We start from the raw sequence: 20,003 nt of genomic DNA, 5'->3' as shown, positions 1-20,003 counted from the left end.
AAAATATTCATTGTTTTTCATTAACTGTTTTTTTTCTATAAATATTGATCCCAGTTTTTATATTTTGTTCACTTCAATTTTTTTTCTAATTTTGCCACTTATTTCCCAAATATCAGGACCTTGCCTTTATGTTTAGCAGGCAAGTTCAATTTAATTGAGTCATTGTGTATAACTTAAAAACGCTTCAAAAGTAAACAAAAGTTATGTTTGCTTGTTAATTTGCCATGTACATTAGGTTTGGTTAATTCTAAGTTTGGTCAGTGCAGTAGCAGCAGCAGCTATCTGGGTCAATAGGTACGATAACCTTGAATTACTTGCAATCTGTTCGTGTCCAACACGTTTACACCCTTCGCGCATTTCGCAACACCTGCTAGGGCACCCTATTACCTATCGACCACCCAGCGGTCACTGGTGCGGTTCATTTAGCAACATTCATTCAAATGACTGAGTCACCCCCACCTCTCTTTTCCCTCTCAACCCCACCACAATTGTGCGCAAACAACAAGGGGTGCGTTCCGACTCGGCGTCTCTTCAGTTCACCTGATCTTTTCTCGCTTCTCTCTTTCTCTTCTCCCCGTCCTACTCTCTCGCTTTGGGTCTATTCCTTTCCTTTTTCCGTGTTCACTTATACGGTTCTATGTGACTTTTTTCGGTTTAGACACCTCGAATTTGGGTTAATATGAGCAGCATCTTACGATTTATCCGGTCCAAGTTTTATCACGAACCCGAGGAGCATGCCATAGAACAATATGCGGTTTTCGATGAGGTATGTGTTTAGATTTTGGTTGAACATGTATTTGAAATATTTTGAAACGTTTAAATGTTCTTTTAATTTGCATTAGGTCATCCAGAAAATTTATTTTAAGAATGCTGTAGAATAGCACATAATCAGAAAAATTTTTAAAAAAGTTATACTGGGAACGAAAACTTGTCAAATTTCAACTGAACAATAATTGCCAAATTCGAAATATTTTCTAATTTATTCCCCGCTCATCAGTTCAAAATTATTTATTTTAGGGAAACCGCGGTGGATTCACTTCTGACGTCGTAGCATTTGACTACCACAACGGATGTGTTGTAATTGGATCTAAAAACGGAGAAGTCACATTTTACGGCTACCGAGGAGCTTCATGGACAGTTAGCTTGAGCAAGGACAGTGAGAATAAAGCGAGAATCGAGCACATTTTCTTCATATCCTCAAACATTGCATTGGTTCTTTGTGATGGACAGCTGATTATCCCAATTCATATCAAAGGTTATTTCGTTTTAAAATTATACTAAAATAGGAATGTATGGCAGTTCTTAAAATTTGCCGCACATGCTACAAATTTACAAAAAAAAATTTGATTTCATATTAAAAAATTTGTAGATGAAGTTACTTACTAATAGAAAAGAAAGAACCTAATAAAAAATCTAACGTGTTCCAAGCATTCAGTCAGTAGTAGTAGTCCTACAAAAAAAAATTTTTAAGTCACATTTATCCAAATTTGTTAAGCCTGGCAAATTCTGAAACTTACCAAACGACATGTTTTCAAAATTTCGCCGAACAATTTCGGCAAAATATCGGCTGTAAATTCAATTAAAAGATTTTAAAAATTATATTTTTCAGATGGTGTAATAACAAAAAAGGAGGAACTGCGATTTAACGAAAATCACAAATCAAAATGGGATATAACGCATGTCCAAAAGTTATCAGATGACACATTTGCCCTAGTTTTTTGTAAGTTTTTCATTGAAACTTAGTTTCAAAAAAATTGCACGATGTTGATATAGTTGTGCAAATTAATTTTCAAACTAAAGCGTAAAAGTCTTCCCAGAGAAAAAAAAACAATTAAAAATTGAAAATGGTAAGATTTACAGCAATATGGCATTTCAGTCAAACCAAACTTTCTTTTCAACTTTATCAAATTGACTCCGAAATAAGTGTGAAAAAATATTGAAAAACTGGAAACTAGGTTTACCGTAACAGGAATTTATTTTCAATCAAGCTTCATTATGACGTGAGCAAAACAGAAAGCATTTATGGTTTTGATAGCTTGTAAGTCCAAAAAGTTTCAATTTTTACAGCCATGAATAACACAATATACCGAATCAAATCCAAAACCCTCAAATCAGAAGTTCTCGTCAAAGCTGAAGATTTTGAAAAATGGCTGCCTGACGACACAGAGCTCGCCAGTATAACCTGCTTACCGGAAAAGCCATCAATTTTGATGCTCATTGCGGAAAACGGTTGTGTTGGCGTATTTAACGAATCACAGTTTGTCATGAAGACCAGTCTACGGAACTATGAGGATGAAGCTATACAGGTGTGTTGAAACTTTTTTTTTCTTTTTTTAAATGTGTTCTCTACAGAAACTTCACTGGAGTAGCGAGAAGAAGAAAAATGTAGCTTTTGGCATTTCTTGCAATAATAAATACACAAAATGGGAGTTTACAGTTGGAAAAGACTGTCAGATAAGTGCTCAAGAAGTGAATGTCTACAGTGCGAATCAATTTGGACCCTATCCTTGCCATCAAATTCGACATTTCTCTGTTTGTGCTGATGCGTCGTAAGTTTTCGTTTAAAGTTTTCAAAATAAAGGTTTTGTTTCAAAAATAAAAATAAAAACTCATTTTCATAAAGTCAATTTCATACAAATCGCCTTCTCGGAGTTTCTCTGCTTGGATTTACTATAATTATTTGCCTCATTTCAGGGATCCTAACGAGAACTTCCTCATCTACCAAGGAGGCAAAAGTTCTGGAAAGTACGACGATAGAGATCTGATCACAATTAGCCATGGCGACTTTGTTGAAAAACTGGAGCTCTCATCGGAAATTGTAGGGATTGTTGGTGTCAGTGGTAGTTACGGTACTGAAAATTATTCGAACTATTTTTTTCCTAATTTTGAATATGTTCCAGAAGATTGCAAGAAAAGTGGAGTGGTATTAATATGCACAAAATGCGAGATCATTGGAATCGATTTGGAAAGGGAGTCGTTGAATATGATGCAGCCGAAACATTTTCTTTCGATTAATAATAGTACGCCAACTACCCACTCGAGAGCTATTGAAATTGAGGAAAATGTATGGAATCGTCTTGAATCGGTTAGGTTTTGTTTTTCTTTTTTAACTTTTGGAAAGGGTAATTTCTCATAGTAGGGCAGATAGCTCAGTCGGTAGTGGTGGCCGCTAGCAGTCTGGAGGTCACGAGTTCAAGTCCGGCCTCACCCCCTAGGTTCACCCAGCCTCTATTGGGAAGTGGAGCAATCCACGACTGGATTATCGGCCACAGTCCCCGGCTAGGACGTGACTTAAATTACAGCCCAGAGGGATCACCACCAGGCAGTGTACCTGAATCCCAGATCCGCAGTGCATAGCACTTGAAGAACGGATCGTCCTTTAATCCTTTAATCCTTTTTAATAATAGTACGCCAACTACCCACTCGAGAGCTATTGAAATTGAGGAAAATGTATGGAATCGTCTGGAATCGGTTAGGTTTTGTTTTTCTTTTTTAACTTTTGGAAAGGGTAATTTCTCATAGTAGTGCTAAAATTCGTCATGGTAGTGCTAAATTTTTTATTTGCAAGTTTATATAGAAACATAGAGAAATATTTATACTTTCTAAAAAAATTTAACTTCAAATGCACGTATGTAGAAAATGTTCGAAAACTGCCTAGGAGTCGCAGTGTGCCGCGTAACTGTGCCAACCGGCAAATTGGCTTTTTGAGTCAGTTTTTGAGCACCTTCTCAAAACTTTCAATTAAGACTAAAGTAATATTCAGAAAGTGATAATATTGTTCAGTATGTCTCCACAAAAAAACTTCTATACAACAATGAAAAACTACCTGCTGCTACTGTAGAAAATTCTGAACTTGAAATTCGACAATTTTTACGTTGCGCAAACCTTTTTGACTTGAAAAACATTTTGCATCCTTGTTAAATTTTTATAGTTATTTTAGTCATTTATTATGTTTTCTTCAGGCCAGCAAATCCTATTGGGAGACTAACCAGATGTCAACCAGAGACTGGCCGTTGAACTTTCAAAAGAAGATAGTCACCGACGCGAACCATCAACGAGCTTCTTACCGACAAGTTTATTTGAGTGGTCATTCAAATGGAAATATTTGTATATGGTCTTCCGGTGGAGTTGGAATGTCCTTGATGCTAGTTATCCGCACTTCATTGGAGTTTGACGGCGCATCTAGTTTTGATGTAAGTAACTATTTTAGGAAACAGTGAATATTGTGTGTAAACTTTTAGAACGAAGATTCAAATTACTACAATAGCGACGAGAAACCTGAAAAACCAGTGCGCAAAATTGGCCTCTATGATCCGTTTGATGACGACGAAGAAATGTGTATCACCCGTGTGCACTTTGATCCGAAATCTGGAATTGTGATTGGAACGAATCGAGGTGGCTATGTACTAATGTATGAACTTTGGGATTCTGCGAGAACTCTCACACATTGGGAGGCCACACCGATCAGCTGCAATAATTCTCCGCCAGACACGAGAAAACGAGCGCTAAAGCCTAGGAAAGCAGAATTAAAGTACAATGCGGGTTATCAAATACGGCTTAAAAACGAGAGTGATCTACCGTTGGTGTTCTCAATGCATCCCAGCCACCGAATCACCGATATTGTCTATCTTCACAAGTATCACTGCTTGGCAGTTGGAAGTAACTTTGGAATTGTGATGCTTGATGTAAACTTTGGATATCTTGTCTATGCGAATTCATTCAATGATGACAACAGTGAGTTTTCAGATAATTTGGAAAGAACAAAGTTTGTAGATTGGGGAGTCTGACCCCGGGATGATTGGAAATTGCTAACAATTTTGAAAATTAGCAATTATCGAAACCACCAGTTTTCAAAACCATGAAGCTCGGCCGCCTTTAACATAAAGCATCTTCGAAGTCTACGCTCATTTCAGATGATTCAAGTAATGTCAGTGCCAACCAATTCCAACGATTCAAAAGTCTCAAGAAGTCACTTCGAAAGACGTTCCGACGAAAAAAGAAGGGCACTGAAACATTAATGGATTCAGGAGGTGCAGTGGCTTCATCTTCAAATCATGTGCAGCATGAGACAAGTCCAAAGCGAATTGACGATTTTGAAGAGGAAGAGGTGTTCATGGAGAGACCAATTGAAGCAAGGGAAGAGCTGGGAGTGCTGGATTGCTATGCTGAGAGTAAGTGGAAATCTGAAACGGGGTTTTTTGAAGTGCTCATAGATTAGGTGAAAAGCCTTAAACGTGGTCACATGCTTTTCAAAATCTTCAAATCTTCTGAATAAAAATCAAAAGCAATTCCTATCTCACCCTGAAATTTCAATATTTCCAGATTCCAAAGGAACCGTAACATGTCTCCGAATGATGCGCTTTCCGGTGCTCGACGACAAAAATGTAGATGACATTATAGCTGTGGGGCTCCACGAAGGCTCTGTCTACTTTTACGCAATCAGCGAACATGATGTTGGACTAAGAATGACGTTCAAAGCGGAACAGATTAAGAAACTCTCGATTCCTCACAAGCAACCGGTTGTTAATCTAGATATCACAAATGAGGAAGGATATGTAAGTTGAGATTTGGAGTGTGAATGAAAAAGAGTTGCAAAATTGCCAGTTTTTAGTTTATGCGAATGTAGTCAAAATTCTAGAATTTTTCGTGTCTCCCATGTGTTTTTTTTTCAAATTTCCCGGTGCGCGACTCCGCGGCATTAGCGTATCCCCAGTTAACTCCGTGAAATTATTCATACTCAATTTATTTGGTTATTTCAGTTCTCCGCATCCACTCGAATCGTCGTCATCACCGAGGAGCAGCTGCGAATCTATAATTGTCAGCCGATGGTGAAACGCGACAGTTATAAGATCACTGCGCTGGAAGGGCTGAAGATCAAAAATGGAATGGTGGCTAGGATATTGAATAAAAAGAGTGAGATTTCCTGAATTTGAAAAAAAAACATTTAATATGAATTGAGATTCAGATTCCAACAATTTCGAATCATTTGTGGTTTTGGTAGCAAACGATGGAAGTCTACGGGTTCATTCTGTTCAAAAAGCTTCTTCATTTGAGTCGAGGAAGTTTATAGACGTGAGTAAAGACAGAAAGGTCCCGCCAGGAACCGTTTTATACGATTGTAACTACGTATCTGCCACTTAGACGCATTGAAAGTCTTTCAAGCAACAAACATTTTTATTGACACATTTTTCCGTCCACCTCCGTGCCGTCGATAGCTCAGTTGGTAGAGCGGAGGACTGTAGAGTCAGCAGGTATCCTTAGGTCACTGGTTCGAATCCGGTTCGACGGATTTCTTTTTTGTTTTTGGTTGTTTTTTAAGCCAGCCGCTAGCACGCGCCAAGTGTGCACGTGTTGCCTTCTGAAAATTCTGAAAGGTCAACGCATAGGTGGCGCTGAGAAGTGGTTAAGTTTCCTGCACAATGTCTAATTTTGCTTTTCTCCGTTCTAAACTAGAATTTTTCAGCCAATCGACGTAATGGCACTAAACTCGAGTTGTTTATCACGTGATGGTGACGTGGCATTCCTCATCAAATCCTCCGAACTACAGCGAAGTACGGTGAATTTGAACTTTCGCGGTTGGAGCAGTACGCACAAGTCATAGATGCATTTTTTTTAAAAATCGTTTTCCTGTTGATATATATTAATTTTGTTTGAAATGGTGGTTTTTTTTAAACTTTATTATGTTATTTATTTGCCCTCGGTCTTTGCCTTTTTTGTCAATATATACGTTGCGTATGAAAAACTAATTTTAAACGATTTTTAATTTTTGAAACATGCTACACTATTGCAGGCGATTAGAGAAAATGGAAAAATTCGTATTTTTTGTACGTTTGGAAAAATTGAAGAATCTATAATTTCTAGGAGAGTGTTTCTTTAATACCTATCAAATCTAATTTTTAAAAATAAAACTTTAAAGATTGTCAATAGTTGCCTCTTCAAAATTACTAGATGCCTGTACATAACTCCCTTCCAGATCGATCTCCAATTTTCAAAACTTCAAGAACGGGAAGTCCCGATATTACTGTAAACTACAAAAATGCCTTGCTTACGTGACAATTGCAAAGGTTTTGTCTGATAAGATAAGATATTAGTCGACTAACGCCATCAGTTTCACATCAGATGACGTCATTTCCAAACCACGCCCCTTTGTAACGGTAACTTGTGATAACACTAATCACCTAATAAATACTGAATCTGATCAGTTGGATTTCGAACTTCTAAAAGTTTAAATGTTCAACCTAACAAACAAAAAATTATTTCCAAAAGAAGAAAAAACCAGAATCTCACGTGGCAGACATAGACATACAGTTTATTTTTCGCAATGCTTTGCCGATCTTTTTCCGATTCTATCTTTTTTCTCTTGTTTCCACTCATTAAGTGTCACTATTAATTCAATCTGTCGTCGTTTTCATATTTTCTTTCACAAAGTATCTCCTTCTCCCTTAACTGTTAACGATGGTCGATTAGCGATTTCTTATTGTAAATGACTGGTTTTGTCACGTTGTGTTCCCCTTCGCATTTCGCCGTTACTTGTATGTGTGACTACTGTAATTGTAACTGATAACATTTTATTATAAAGTTTTTTAGATTTTGAGCTTGTCAGTCTAAGTGTATTGTGTACAGTTATATTTATTATCTAACAGGATTCCTAGTGATTTTTATGATGGTTAGTCCTTAACGTTTCTTGGTCAGTGCATATCCATTTTTGGTCAGTGCATATCTATTTTTGGTCAGTGCATATCTATTTTTGGTCAGTGCATGTCTATTTTTGGTCAGTGAATATCTATTTTTGGTCAGTTCACAAAACGAGTATCATTATGCATGTGAGCCTAAAAAACCGTGTTCTGCAAATTTGGTAACTATCATATCAATTTTTTCCGATTATTCTGAACATTCGAAACATTGATAGGATTATTGTTCCCCAAGCTTTTGGTGGTTTACTAGAAGTTGTTTATTCCTATTGGAGACGTCTAAGAAATTATGATTCGTATTATTTCATTACTTTTTTTCAGTTAGTAAATTTTCTTTAGGAGTTTATTTATTTTATTTTCAACTTTTTTTTTATTTACTATTCAATATGACAACATTCCTGTTTTCAGAAAAATGATATCATTTGTTCAGTTAGTTGTTCAAATTCGTGAAATCTTCCAACAGAAATTGATAGATGTTGACGAAGTGATGAAGCTGATGGCTTCATACAAAAGCAACGCAAATGAGTGGCGAAGATTTGCCATTTTCGATATGAACAAGTGAGTGCTGGTTTGTTCCAGAAAAAATTGAAATGCATTTTTGGGGGAAGATGAGATTACAGACTAATCTACTTTTAAGATCTGCGTAATTTTTAGAATTCTTCGGAAATTATGAATGATCGTGATGTATTATATTGGTGTTTGGTTCTGTTAAAAGAAATATTGAAAATCTTAACATTTTTACCAAATTCATAAAATTAGAAAACATTTTTCGAACAATTATTTAGCAGAGGATGGTGAAAATAGAACTAGAACAGTATAAATTCAAGTCAGTTTGGTAAAAGTCTTTTCACGAAAATTTACTATTTTTTTACAGATACACAAGAAACCTAGTGGATGTTGGAAATGGAAAGTACAACTTGATGATTTTGTGTTGGGGCCCCGGTATGGCTAGCAGGTACGTTAACTGAGATTTATCATCATATAACATTCATTTTACGAAATTTAGTGTTCACGATCATACTGATGCTCATTGCTTTGTGAAAATTCTTGATGGAGAGCTCACTGAGACCAAATATGCCTGGCCAAGAAAACGACACGTGCCACTTGATATTTCAGAAAATAAGACTTATGGAATGAATGGAGTTTCCTATATGAATGGTAAGATATTTGAAAACACTTAATGCATCTGTCTTTTACAACATGGTTGCCTAAACTTGAAAACAATGCTAGGAACATAATAACAACTTCATTGCAATTTTTCAGATGAGCTTGGTCTTCATAGAATGGAAAATTTGAGTCACTCAAACGGAGCTGTCTCTCTTCACTTGTACATCCCTCCATATAGTACTTGCAATGCATTCGATGAGGTTAGTCAATCGGCGAAGGCTTTTAATATTTTTTGAATATATTTCAGAGAACCGGAAAGAAAACGCAATGCACCGTCACATTCTACTCAAAGTACGGCAAGAAAGTTGACTACAGAGGATCTAAGAATGGCAATTAAACAACATATCCCTCAATGTAATAACGTGTTGATTCTTTATTATAATCTTCATTAACAGACAAGTGTCAGCATATGGTTCTTGGAATGTAATTGTTGATTTTTCTTCAGTGTGATATTACGATCCTGTAGAAGTCGGATCACATCCGGTCTGCAAAAAATATAACTGTGATCTTGAAAAATTGTGTGATTTTGTTGCAATGAATTATTTCGGTGGTATTTTTTTAAACTTTTTCAAACCGCGTAAAACAAGGAAGTCTCAAAGAAAATTGAAACAAAAGACACTTCTTGCAAAGTGAAAAGTACTCATTAGAACAATTAAAACCGAAAAAAATGGAGTGTTTACTCACTTGTTGACCGGATAACAATGACTCAACATGATGGTCAAGTCGCTGGTTGAAGTTTGCTCCCAGCTTTGCACAATTTGGGATACAGCTTCACTTGATAGGAAGCATGTGCCTAGATCAATGGTTTCCACTGGAGATCCATTTAGAATTGCGCTGCAAAGTTATAAATTTTGATATCTCGTAAAAAATCTGGTATATTGAATTTTGTGGAAAAATCTGGTCAGGGTCAAAGTTTTCAGTGCATTACAAAGTTTGATCGGTGCGCTAATTTTCTTTATCAGGACATTACAAGTTGTTGGCTAGCACAATAATTGTTTTAAATACCGCATTACCAAAAAACAATTTTAGTTATTTATGAGACTTTGTCCTCAAGTTTATTTTTCAAAGGTGATGATGTGGTCAACGCGTTAAATTTATTGCAAGCTATGAACAAGGTATTTTCAATGCGAAAAATCAAATTGACATCTTCTGTCATTTCTGTCATTTCGATTGTTATGGTCGTTTAGGTAATATGATAAAAGTGATCACTGTGAACATCTAATTTGGTCAAATTTTTCTTTTGCAGAAACATCAAAGACTTACTCGTTGATTCGAATTAGCGTGTCATCCGTCACACCATAATGTGATCCTTTCCCGTTGTTCCACAAACGGAGAGATGTTAAATCTAAATGCATTATTGATTTTTTAAAATGTGTTTTTTGTGAAAAAATATAATTTGCAACTAACTTTTCAGAATTGGCGAGAGAAGACGATCAGTGAGTAGATGTGAAGGGGAACATTCCTCTAGTCCAAAGTCTGTTACAGTATCTGAGTTTTGTTTTACCAGTTCTTCAAACTGAAAATGTTTAAATTTTAAAAAAATTAACTTTAAAATATACAAACCAAAAATATGGAATCAGCTGAAAACTTGCTCCAGATAAAATACATTTGTTGTGGTTGAAGTGTCAAGCTTAAAAGTAACCGTAAAACTGGGCCGGATTCCACCGGAATCAAGCCACGGACAAATAAAGATTGTGTGGTTAAATGGCGCAGCCGGTTTCGGAGAACCTGGAATACGGATTCAAATTTGAAATAGTGAGACTTTTTTAGCAGACGGGTAACTTTTTCTGATGAGTACAGCTATTCATTTCGTGTTTACAAAACAACCTGTTATTACAATATGTTTCAACTTTCAAATTTTAGGATTTTTGGGATAAAATTATGAAATTTTTGCGCAATGCTTGAAAGTTTTCTGAATCCAATACGTACAGACAATTGAATTACCTGTAATGGTGGAAGCGGATGCCTGACTGGACATCTCTTTTCGTCAATTGGATATACCACAACTTCGCCTTCATCGAACAAAATTCTTATCTGGAAAATGTATAATGTTTAAGCTTATAAACTTTAAAAAAACCTGGTCAGTTCTGGTTCTAGCAAGTTCGGACGCATTTTCTCCAATTGTAGCGTTCCATTTCCAGCATACCAATTTACAATTCAACAGGTCATCAATATCCAAATACTTGAATACATCTGCCAGAATGTGGCTTTCAAAATCCTATGAAAAGTTTTAATTATTGGTATTGATATTTTAATTAAAAAAATACCTGAGCAATCGGCTCTACAATTATTTCCTCTTTTTGCACAGCTGGACGATACCACTGCTGTTTCTGTGTGAACAAGTACGGCATGCAATAATGAAGAATTGTTGTGAGCAGCTCGAAAAGTTTGTTCACAAATAAGAAAACCTTGACCGTTGAAGATGAGAATTTTCTGGAATGTGATAATTATTATTGGAACAGAAGGATAAAGGAGAGCTTACTTTTCATCGCTTTTCAAGGCGTTTGGGTCTTTTTCTAGTTCACATATTGAAAGGCGACCGCTGCCGTATGCCTGAAAATTTGACTAGTCTGTGGGAATTAATTGAAAATCCGAAATCTTAAGCGGAGCCTGTTTTTTTTTAATGTTGCTTGCTTCGCCCTTATCTTGACCGTTTATCAAAATATGGTATTTAAAACTCAAATTTCAATTTTTCGAGTGTTTTACGATTATGGATGTTTGTGTCATAAATCTTGGAATGTTATAATATAAATCTCTGATTTGAAAAATTCAAATAATTTGCATATTTTCACTGTTTAGAATGACTTACTCTGAAATTTCCTCCAAATAATCGTTTCGGCTTCCCTTGAGCAGCGACGGTGACGCTTATCATGTAGAAAGCGTTACCTGAATTTAGGAATAAGGATTAATGGGAAAATTGTTTTTTCTATTTTTACATCAGAAAATAAGCGTTTTAATTTTTTGTATTTTTTCTTAACGGGCTGTCAGTAAAATTCCTTTTACAATATAGTTTTTTTTTAACTTCATTAAAAAAAAATTATAAACTCATACTTTTTCCTAGACTTAAAACAAACTCTCACCGTTCCTCCACCGTTTCGGTCTGCTTTGCAGAAAAACTAATTCCCAAAAGAATCTCCAGTCAAACAGCAAAACACGGGAACATTAAAGAGCTGAGCACAAGTGAGCCTCTCTTCGTCAATCGATGCGAAAGAAGCCGGAGAAGCTCCCTTATGTCTGTGTCTCCACTATTCATGCAATCTGTTGCGTTTACATGAGTATTGTGTTACAATTGTGTTGCATTCAAGATTGCGAAAAATGGCAAATTCAAAGGCAGATATCTTGCAATCTTGTGGCAAACAAAAGTTTATTTGGGTTTAATAATGTTGAGCGGAAGGGTTAAAAAAAGAAGTTATATGAAATCATTTGAATTGAACAGGAAACATTTTAAAAAAAGGTCGCATTGAAAAATTTAAAGTTTTTAAAAAAATTATTCATTTTTCCCCAATTTATCAAAAATAAACAAGGTAATTTTCACATTCATTTATAATTTTTTTTGTGGAAAAGTTGACAAATCAAAAATCGCCGATTTCAGGAAAACGCGGAAATGTCAAAACTAGGCCAATCATTCTGCGCTAGAATTTAAATACTAATCCGCCAGATTTTAATTGTGTGTTGTGCAAAATTGAAAACTCAGAAATAATTTAGAGAATTTTATTTGATTTTTTAACAGTTATTTTGGGATATCACAACTCGACTTCACTTCACCTTTTCAGACGAATGGAAATTTAAAAAAATACTACTTTTTTAGAAATTCAATTTCAGTTCTTTGGAATTTACCCTCAAAAATTAGCTGGCTCTATTATTTTTTTTTTTGGAATATTTCAAGCTTTACATTTTGTAGAGTTTTATACATGTAATCATCAAAAATTTGTTTTTCAAAAAAAAAAGTTTTTCCAAAAAAATTATCAGTCATTACGATCACGCCAATCTTTAAGCAATATAACTTATTAACTTCCTAGAAAATTATTGCAGATTGTAGTGTGATGTCACAGATTTCAGAAAAAAAATAGGATAACCAACCATCTTCTAGGCTTTTAGTGACAACTAGGCGAAAATTGAAAATTCTGGCTAGTTATATGTTCATTTATTGAGAAGAAAAAAATCAATAAATATAATTAGACTCATCCCGCAAGAGAATCGTCTAAGCACAAAACAGAGTTTCTCGAATTGTATGGTTTCTGTCCGTTAACTTAAAATTGCACACCAGGAGTTTTATTCCAGATTTGCAGTCATTCCGGTTTTCAGGCCTGAAACAACTTGAGGTACGCTCAAGAAAGAATCGCACAATTGGCGGTGCAAAGCAGGGGTGCGAGGCAATTGCCGGAGTTGCCGAACGTTAAAATGTTTGGCATCCCGCAACTATCGGTTGCCGGTTGCCGCACAGCCCTTGTACAGAGTTTTAAACAGCTGTCATGGCATTCATTTTTTCGGTACCTCTATATGGCAGACCATTATGAAGGAAAACAAGTCACAAATATGCCAATGCAAAGCAACTCTATTTTTATTCGTGTTTCCCTGTTTTTCCCCATCACATCATGTGCTCTATGATGAGCACATCGGTAGCCGGTCATAGTGTTATCAGTACTTGAAAAAAGTTCGTGTTTTTCCCATCAACACGTCCCTTCTCGACAAACGAACCGCTAAAGAGGCGCAATTGGGGAGGAGTGAAGGAGGCAACGACAGTTCCACATTTTGAGAGTCAATTCGTGCATCGGAGGCGTGTTTATTGTTTCGCGAAATCGTCGAAGAAGTGGCGAAGGATGAGGCAAAGGAGATGGTCATTTGTGTTTGCTCATCAGCTTTAGTCACATTGTTTTACGAGACTACCTTGAGGGACGGGAGGGGGGCTCCCGCACTTCCCACCCGGAGAGAGAGGGACTCCTTGCTTTGTTTGATCGTTGGCTAAATCTTCTCACGGACGAAGGCGCCCCGGGGGGCTCCGCGCTAGAGCCGCTTATTGTTTGATTCGCGGTTTTGACCATCATCAACAGTCCCTCGGTTAGACCCATCAGTGAGTTTTATTAAACAATTGAGCAGTTTTGAATTTTGAAATCTGATACCAATTGAACTCTCACAACTGTGCTTGTTTATGTGTGAAGTGTTCCAAAGTTTGCATGAAAATCAGAGTTTCAAGTGTTTCGGAATATGAGCTTGCGTCTCCCAAACACCTAACAATACAATACTTACTTATTCATTTTCATTTCATTTCTGAAATAGACACTGACCACTAATTCACAAAAATTCTGTAACTCACTTAATTTTTTACAATAACTCTACAATTGAAAACGACAGAAACATAAACATATTATGTGCAAAAATTATACCTTCTGTTTGCATTCATCTTTGTAACATAAAAACTAAAACTTTAATACTGTTTCAGTATTAATTTTCTGGTTTTGAAAATATGCACATACTTTCCAACAGTTTTCAAATAATTTTACTTGAAATATTGAAAAGCCCTTTAAGTGTTTCTATTAACGAGCACTATTACTATTATTATTTCACCATACCTTCAAAAAATTCTAATTACCTTTTTTTGTTCTGCTCCAATTTTTTGTATGTTTCCTGTCAAAAATGTGTTAACACATTTTTGCCATTTTTTATATATTAATTTATAATTTACCCTTTTTTTTAAACAACTCTGTAAACGTTTTCGTTTGAACACAATTGTGTGGTGCAAGTATATGTATAAGACAACTAAATTTTAGACTACCACACACTTCTGTTAGTTAGTTCAGTTCTTTTAAGCATGTTTTCAGAAATTCATAGCTTCTACTATTATTCTCAAGTGTCACTAGACTCTGAGCGTTTATTATGACTACCAACACTTTTGACGATTTTTGCGTGGTTCGATTTCTAGACATTTTCATTTTTTTGTATAATTTGAGCATTTTTATAGTGAGCAATCTGAAAATGTTAAAAAATACTTAAAACTTTGTAAGAAATTTATGATAAGCTGTTTTTAATTTCTCGGAATTTTTACACCTATTGAAGTACCCTACAATTAAACGATTCATCGAAATGTTTAACTCTCAAATTGTATACAAACTTTAAAAAGATTTGATTGTACATTTAAAAAATGACTATATTAATTTTCACGGATTTTAATGTACTTGGTAAAATATAAATTGATAATTTTTTTTGACAGTCCTGATGAGCATTTCGGTCTCCAACACACTGAAACAAAATTTTCTAATACCATTGGGATTGTACTTTCCTAACTTATCAAAATGATAACAATTGCAATGTTTTTAGCATAGATACGTGACTTCAGTATAGAACACTATAACAAAAACTTGAAGCTTTTCAATTGTGCCAAAGGTTTTTCGAACAACTTTCCTTACTTCCACTATTAGACTCGCACACCTAGCTCTACTCAGCTAGTTATTTGAAATATTGTCAAAATACATGAAGAATTTCTCTTTATTCAGAAAGTTAAACATTTTTAATAAAAATTCAAAATATAATCCGTCATAACTGATAAGTGGAAATGCAAGTCTAATAGAGAGAATAACAAGATTTTTTAAACTTTTTAGAAAAAAAAACTTTTTTCCAGCTTTGGTTTCTACCCTCTCTCACTTTTTTTTGTTAAAAAGAGCATTTTATGCATGCTTATGTTTAAAACGACAAAGCCCCTTTACGCAGATGGGGTCTCCCAGAGGAATCAACACCACATTATCATCATCGACATCAATCGCCCTATTTGCCGAGAAGACTTTGCGAATCAAAATTAAACTTTTTCTCAAGATTTTCAAACTTTTGCCCTAAATCCCTAGATGAGATCTTACCGACTTCCTTATGGTTGTACTAGTACACTTCATATTAACATCACATTTATTTATGTATGCCCCCCCCCCCCCCCCACCCTTTCCGCATGTGGTTTCCAAAACTCTTGGCTGGAGAGCAATCTGCGGTGCAAGACAGAGTCTGAGCAAATATATGCGCATTGACCTGTAGAAACGGTGTACCTCTAGAACACTAATAAGTCATAACGTCTTAGTTTCTCTTTGATGTGTGTGTGTTGTTAGTTGGTTGAGTTGTTCTATTTGTCAGGCCAGGTTTTTTAGAAACATTTATGAAAATGATTATCCTATTTTTTTTTATTTGTCAATTAGGACGTTGCAAAACGTTCAGTGTTTACGCAAACATTTCAAAAATATTTACAGCACTTTTCACAAATTTTCCAACAGACCTGAAAGTAGAAATTTTAAGACTGTAAAAAATGGCTCCCAAATAGTTTCATTTTTATGCCCAAAAATTCCAAGCAGTGTGAATATACGTTTATCTTTTTATCCTTTTGTATATTTATTATTTCAACCGTTTCTCACGCTATTTCTAAGTTTCAAGGGCTTTGCAACATTTGTAAGTACTTTTAAGCTTGAATAGGTGATAAGTTTTTGGAATGGCACGTAAAATAGTAGTTCTCCCTCATTTTTTCAAATTTCATAAAAGTGAAAAATGTCTAAAATCCGGCTGACAGTTCCTAAAAAGTTACATGATTGTATTTTTCAATATACTTTGATTTAGTTTTCTATATTCAACAATTACATAAATTTTGATTTCAGGAAACTATAGAAATTTGCCAAATCTTCCAGTTAGTAGTAATTCCGGTTCCAAATAGATTAGCTTCAATTTTTGTTTCATCCCTGAGCAAATCAAAACGTGAGCAAGTCAACTCCCAATTGGCTTAATCTTTTGCACAAACTCACGCAAATTTGTGCTTACTTCTCAACGATTAGTGACCACAGGGCTCTCCGAAACCGTTTCCAATCACGCTTTTTGAAAAGTAGTTCCGGGGATTTGAATCGAGTAAATTTTATTATAGTTGTAAGAAATTCAAAAAAATTTATGTACATATAATATTTAATTAAGTTCGTTTTTTGGCTAAACTTTTCGAGATTTTTTTTTCGTTCCATACACTGCAAAACGTAGAAGAAGTAATGAATACTTTCTGGACATGCTTCCTCTTTGCTTCAATTTTAACAAGGCTCAATTTAACAAGTATAATAAATGCTCCTGCCAAGGTTTGTGGTCATATCCATCTAGTTTGTTTGTAAGCATTTTGTTTTACCCTGACATTATTCAACACATTTGCAAAATGCTTGCCATTGAGAGCATCCAGAATAAAGACATAAAGCAAAGTTCCGGAAACAATAAAAGAACAAAACAGAAACATCATATTGTAATTCGAGACCCTAGTTCGACTTCCAGTTCCAATAAAAATGAAGAAAAAAGAAAAGCAATTCACAATTCGCCGCACAAAAACATGGTAGGCTCTTCCCGCGCACCACCGCAACGGGAACCAAACAAGTCCCCTCTCTCTCACCGTCTCTACCGTCAAATTTATTCGTTCCTATTCTGCTGCTCGGCTGCACACTCAGCTACAGGTCAGCGTCCCCCCCCCCCCCCCACACTATTTACCTTTGGTGGGCTCCTGTTGCTCTCCTGCTGCCCACTACTTCTTACCATTCTCGGCGTTTTCTCTGTTTCTTGACACTTTTTGAATGGGTTTTGAAGTTTTATAATGTGGCACTTGGTAAATATTAAAAAAATAACGCTCAATTTTTTGAAATTTGAAAATGTAATTAATTTGAAAAATTCCTATTTGGCTTTGTTTTTGTTTTTCAAAAAAAAAATTGAAATTCGGTAATTCAATAAGTGGTTTTTCACACGCACGAGTGGTTTTTTCTCACCTTTGCGTTGCGGTCATTGCAAAATTAGTTAACATTTTAAATCATTGTTTTGTTACTAACTAAATTTACATATAACTGTTTAATTATGATATCTGAATAAGTTCTCAAATACTGATTCAGAACAAACCTCGCATCACATTTCCCTTTTTTCTAGGTTTGTGTCCTGTCTTCCTCATTACAATTACTACCCAAAACCAAAAATTATTATTAGCACCCCTTCCCCCTTCCCCAGTTGCACTAAAATCCCCCATTTTAGGATTAAGAAAAGGTGTCCAGGTGCTACCTGAGCTGTAGGCCCGGCTCACATTTCTACTAAATCTCTATCTGGATCAGGTGTACACTTAAATGAGGAGATTTATGTTCGGGTGGTGTGAGGGAAATAAATGGGTATTTTGATTGAATTATTTTAACTGTTTTCATAATTAGAGCCAAGCGTGGTGGCGAAATTGAGCTATTGGGCTTTTGTCTTGAGATTAAGAGAAAAGAAAAGCTTTGAGACTATTTTTGTAAAAAAAATTTTAGGCTTGACAGGAAATTAGAGAGTAAAAGTTGCTTGTTAAACTAATTCTTATGCTTTTAGCTTGATTCTTACATTTTTCAAATCCTATTCTAAAAAGCCATTATTTTTTGTAGCCATCGCTATGAATATAAATCACAAAACTTGGAAACCCCAGTCAATCACCAAATATAATGTCACTTTTGTCCGGCATAATTGTCGTCTGATTCCGTTTTTGTTTAATTTTATTAAATTAAATGTTCAACTTGAAGGCTTTGAAAAGACAATTTCATACATAACGCTGGTTAATCACCAAACATACATATGTATAGCCATCTTCTCGATTTATAATAGCCTGTTTAAGCTGTGTTATATGTTCCATCCCCGTTCAGCTTAAACATTGTCATAATTAACGTTTTGAAGCTGCCAATTTTCGGCTTCCAACAATTCCAAAACAAGCGGAATCTGAAACCAAAAACAACTAAATAGGAACACCGGCTAACGAATTTTTAATTGGTGCTGCTGGGGCTTGTGTGAATGAATTGTCGGTGGGGCTGTATGTTCTTTCGTTCGCCCCTACCATTTATTTGTTTCTAAGTCCTTCGCGTCGCACCCCCCGTAATTACGTCTCATAATTAGCCACAGTCAGTCCCTTTTCTCTCTCTCGGTCTCCCTCTCTCCGAAAAATAATCGCGGACATGGTGGTTAGGTAGAGTAGCCTCCAAAAGCACGTCCCCTCACCTCATTGCCATTCTGACAGCTTTTCAATATGAATTGCGACAAATTTGTGTTCCACACATGGTGGTTGCCTTGGTTTTATTAGTTTAGACAATACCCCCCCCCCTTTTCAAGGTATGTCAAACCCAGCTAATTACTGCTATTGTGCCGGTGTGCTGGGTTTTGTATTATTTTAACAAATTATATGCATTGCTAGTGCATTTTTGATCAGAAAGTTTGCAAATTTGTGATCCAATTTTCAGATATTCAGAGTTGGGAAAAATTACAGAACAAATTAGTTTTAGCTGATTTTTTGAATTGTTTTGTGATTTTTGTACTCGATAAATGTTAAATTGCCTAATTTTTGAATCATCGGGCTGTTGAAAAATAATAAAAAAAATTTCGGCAGTTACCAAATATGTTAAAACTCGGCAATTGCCGAATCATCGAATTGCAAGAAAATTTTGAATATATTTTTTTGGCACAAACCCAAAACAACCAGAAATACAGTAATACTATGCATGTTATTCCTAACTAAACCAACGCTTGTTGCACTCAACATGCCGCCAATGTGTGAGTTTCTTTGAAATCGAGAGTATCTAAGTTGCAAACTTCTAAATTTTAATTCCTCCATTCTCCCCATCTTCCAACAAATGTGTCATTTCCCGACTACGGGAGGAGAAGGCTGTTGCCGAACTAAATACTAATCTTCACGATCTTTTTTTTGCCTCCAATTCTCCCACATTCAACCAGTTCCATCGGTTCTTTTTCTTTGATTCGGCCTGTCTAATTTTCGTGCTTATTTTTTCTCTTTTTTACTTAGTTTCACTTGAAAGATTTGAAATAGAATTTTGGATATCTGAGAGTTGCGGAGCAACCATGTGGAAATATTGGTGTGAAATTGAACACCCTTATGTTACACTTTTTGTGCTTTTTGGTTTTTTTTGCGTATAGAGGATTTAAAATCCAGTGTTATCTTTCAGTAAGCGAATTTATGTCATCTCAAAAACTATTTCATTTCAAAAGTCTAAAAATATAAAGTCTAAGGCCTAGCCCTATGCTTAAGCCCACACTTAATATTGAGCCTAAGCATAGGCCTGAGATTTGGACTTTGTTTTCATAGACCTTGAAAAAAGTTCACTAATTTTGAAAAAAAACCCTTCTGATTGTTTTTTTAAA

The 20,003-nt window shown here is 35.5% G+C and overlaps 3 protein-coding genes and 8 non-coding genes across 11 annotated transcripts; 7 read left to right on the top strand and 4 right to left on the bottom strand.

Moving 5' to 3' along the window:
• Positions 1 to 588: 588 nt before the first annotated feature.
• Positions 589 to 7,581, top strand: lgl-1 (Lethal giant larvae homologue 2 domain-containing protein). Its single transcript, NM_075768.6, has 14 exons — positions 589 to 766; positions 1,018 to 1,255; positions 1,610 to 1,720; positions 2,068 to 2,306; positions 2,353 to 2,549; positions 2,695 to 2,849; positions 2,901 to 3,085; positions 3,963 to 4,193; positions 4,242 to 4,734; positions 4,914 to 5,171; positions 5,323 to 5,555; positions 5,760 to 5,913; positions 5,966 to 6,072; positions 6,464 to 7,581. Exons 1-14 carry the CDS (start codon positions 680 to 682, stop codon positions 6,599 to 6,601), a joined length of 2,826 nt encoding a protein of 941 aa, NP_508169.2. The 5' UTR covers positions 589 to 679; the 3' UTR covers positions 6,602 to 7,581.
• Positions 6,198 to 6,321, bottom strand: F56F10.10. The gene has a single exon (NR_070367.1). It is a non-coding gene; the product is annotated as an Unclassified non-coding RNA F56F10.10 (non-coding RNA).
• On the top strand, positions 6,206 to 6,289 carry F56F10.t1. The gene is given in 2 exon segments: positions 6,206 to 6,242; positions 6,254 to 6,289. It is a non-coding gene; the product is annotated as a tRNA-Tyr (tRNA).
• A 518-nt stretch (positions 7,582 to 8,099) lies between the features above and the next one.
• Positions 8,100 to 9,411, top strand: cdo-1 (Cysteine dioxygenase 1). The gene is made up of 5 exons (NM_075767.7): positions 8,100 to 8,249; positions 8,566 to 8,646; positions 8,698 to 8,849; positions 8,955 to 9,058; positions 9,106 to 9,411. The coding sequence occupies exons 1-5, from the start codon at positions 8,104 to 8,106 to the stop codon at positions 9,193 to 9,195; spliced, it is 573 nt and encodes a 190-aa protein (NP_508168.1). The 5' UTR covers positions 8,100 to 8,103; the 3' UTR covers positions 9,196 to 9,411.
• 21ur-12787 lies at positions 8,472 to 8,492 on the top strand. The gene has a single exon (NR_070366.1).
• On the top strand, positions 8,473 to 8,493 carry 21ur-13062. The gene has a single exon (NR_070365.1).
• On the bottom strand, positions 9,217 to 12,063 carry F56F10.2 (F-box domain-containing protein). Its single transcript, NM_001392722.1, has 11 exons — positions 11,939 to 12,063; positions 11,668 to 11,744; positions 11,341 to 11,411; positions 11,126 to 11,291; positions 10,936 to 11,076; positions 10,803 to 10,892; positions 10,422 to 10,586; positions 10,266 to 10,374; positions 10,122 to 10,203; positions 9,543 to 9,692; positions 9,217 to 9,343 (listed from the first exon to the last, which is right to left on the bottom strand). Exons 2-11 carry the CDS (start codon positions 11,728 to 11,730, stop codon positions 9,247 to 9,249), a joined length of 1,134 nt encoding a protein of 377 aa, NP_001379942.1. The 5' UTR covers positions 11,731 to 11,744; positions 11,939 to 12,063; the 3' UTR covers positions 9,217 to 9,246.
• A 1,666-nt stretch (positions 12,064 to 13,729) lies between these two features.
• On the top strand, positions 13,730 to 13,904 carry F56F10.7. Its single transcript, NR_070364.1, has one exon. It is a non-coding gene; the product is annotated as an Unclassified non-coding RNA F56F10.7 (non-coding RNA).
• Positions 13,905 to 18,663: 4,759 nt separating this feature from the next.
• On the bottom strand, positions 18,664 to 18,813 carry F56F10.8. The gene has a single exon (NR_070363.1). It is a non-coding gene; the product is annotated as an Unclassified non-coding RNA F56F10.8 (non-coding RNA).
• Positions 18,814 to 19,184: 371 nt separating this feature from the next.
• F56F10.9 lies at positions 19,185 to 19,334 on the bottom strand. Its single transcript, NR_070362.1, has one exon. It is a non-coding gene; the product is annotated as an Unclassified non-coding RNA F56F10.9 (non-coding RNA).
• Positions 19,335 to 19,655: 321 nt separating this feature from the next.
• F39H12.5 lies at positions 19,656 to 19,955 on the top strand. The gene has a single exon (NR_070361.1). It is a non-coding gene; the product is annotated as an Unclassified non-coding RNA F39H12.5 (non-coding RNA).
• The last annotated feature ends 48 nt before the right edge of the window (positions 19,956 to 20,003 follow it).

Source organism: Caenorhabditis elegans, chromosome X (assembly GCF_000002985.6).
Source record: "Caenorhabditis elegans chromosome X".
In the NCBI taxonomy this organism is placed as follows: domain Eukaryota; kingdom Metazoa; phylum Nematoda; class Chromadorea; order Rhabditida; family Rhabditidae; genus Caenorhabditis; species Caenorhabditis elegans.
Note: the sequence above shows the minus strand (reverse complement) of the source record. Positions and strands in the feature narration are given on the sequence as shown.

What these genes read in the sequence shown, in the direction of transcription:
- F56F10.2 (NM_001392722.1), bottom strand. Translation starts at nt 11,730, where the DNA reads ATGATAAGCGTCACCGTCGCTGCTCAAGGGAAGCCGAAACGATTATTT. An exon ending in ATCCGCTTCCACCATTACAG is followed by an intron (nt 10,587 to 10,802) that starts GTAATTCAATTG and finishes TCCGTATTCCAG; the next exon opens with GTTCTCCGAAACCGGCTGCG. An exon ending in ACGCTAATTCGAATCAACGA is followed by an intron (nt 9,693 to 10,121) that starts GTAAGTCTTTGA and finishes ATAACTTTGCAG; the next exon opens with CGCAATTCTAAATGGATCTC.
- cdo-1 (NM_075767.7), top strand. Translation starts at nt 8,104, where the DNA reads ATGATATCATTTGTTCAGTTAGTTGTTCAAATTCGTGAAATCTTCCAA. An exon ending in GCCATTTTCGATATGAACAA is followed by an intron (nt 8,250 to 8,565) that starts GTGAGTGCTGGT and finishes ATTTTTTTACAG; the next exon opens with ATACACAAGAAACCTAGTGG. An exon ending in GGCCCCGGTATGGCTAGCAG is followed by an intron (nt 8,647 to 8,697) that starts GTACGTTAACTG and finishes TACGAAATTTAG; the next exon opens with TGTTCACGATCATACTGATG.
- lgl-1 (NM_075768.6), top strand. Translation starts at nt 680, where the DNA reads ATGAGCAGCATCTTACGATTTATCCGGTCCAAGTTTTATCACGAACCC. An exon ending in TGGTGTCAGTGGTAGTTACG is followed by an intron (nt 2,850 to 2,900) that starts GTACTGAAAATT and finishes AATATGTTCCAG; the next exon opens with AAGATTGCAAGAAAAGTGGA. An exon ending in ACGGCGCATCTAGTTTTGAT is followed by an intron (nt 4,194 to 4,241) that starts GTAAGTAACTAT and finishes GTAAACTTTTAG; the next exon opens with AACGAAGATTCAAATTACTA.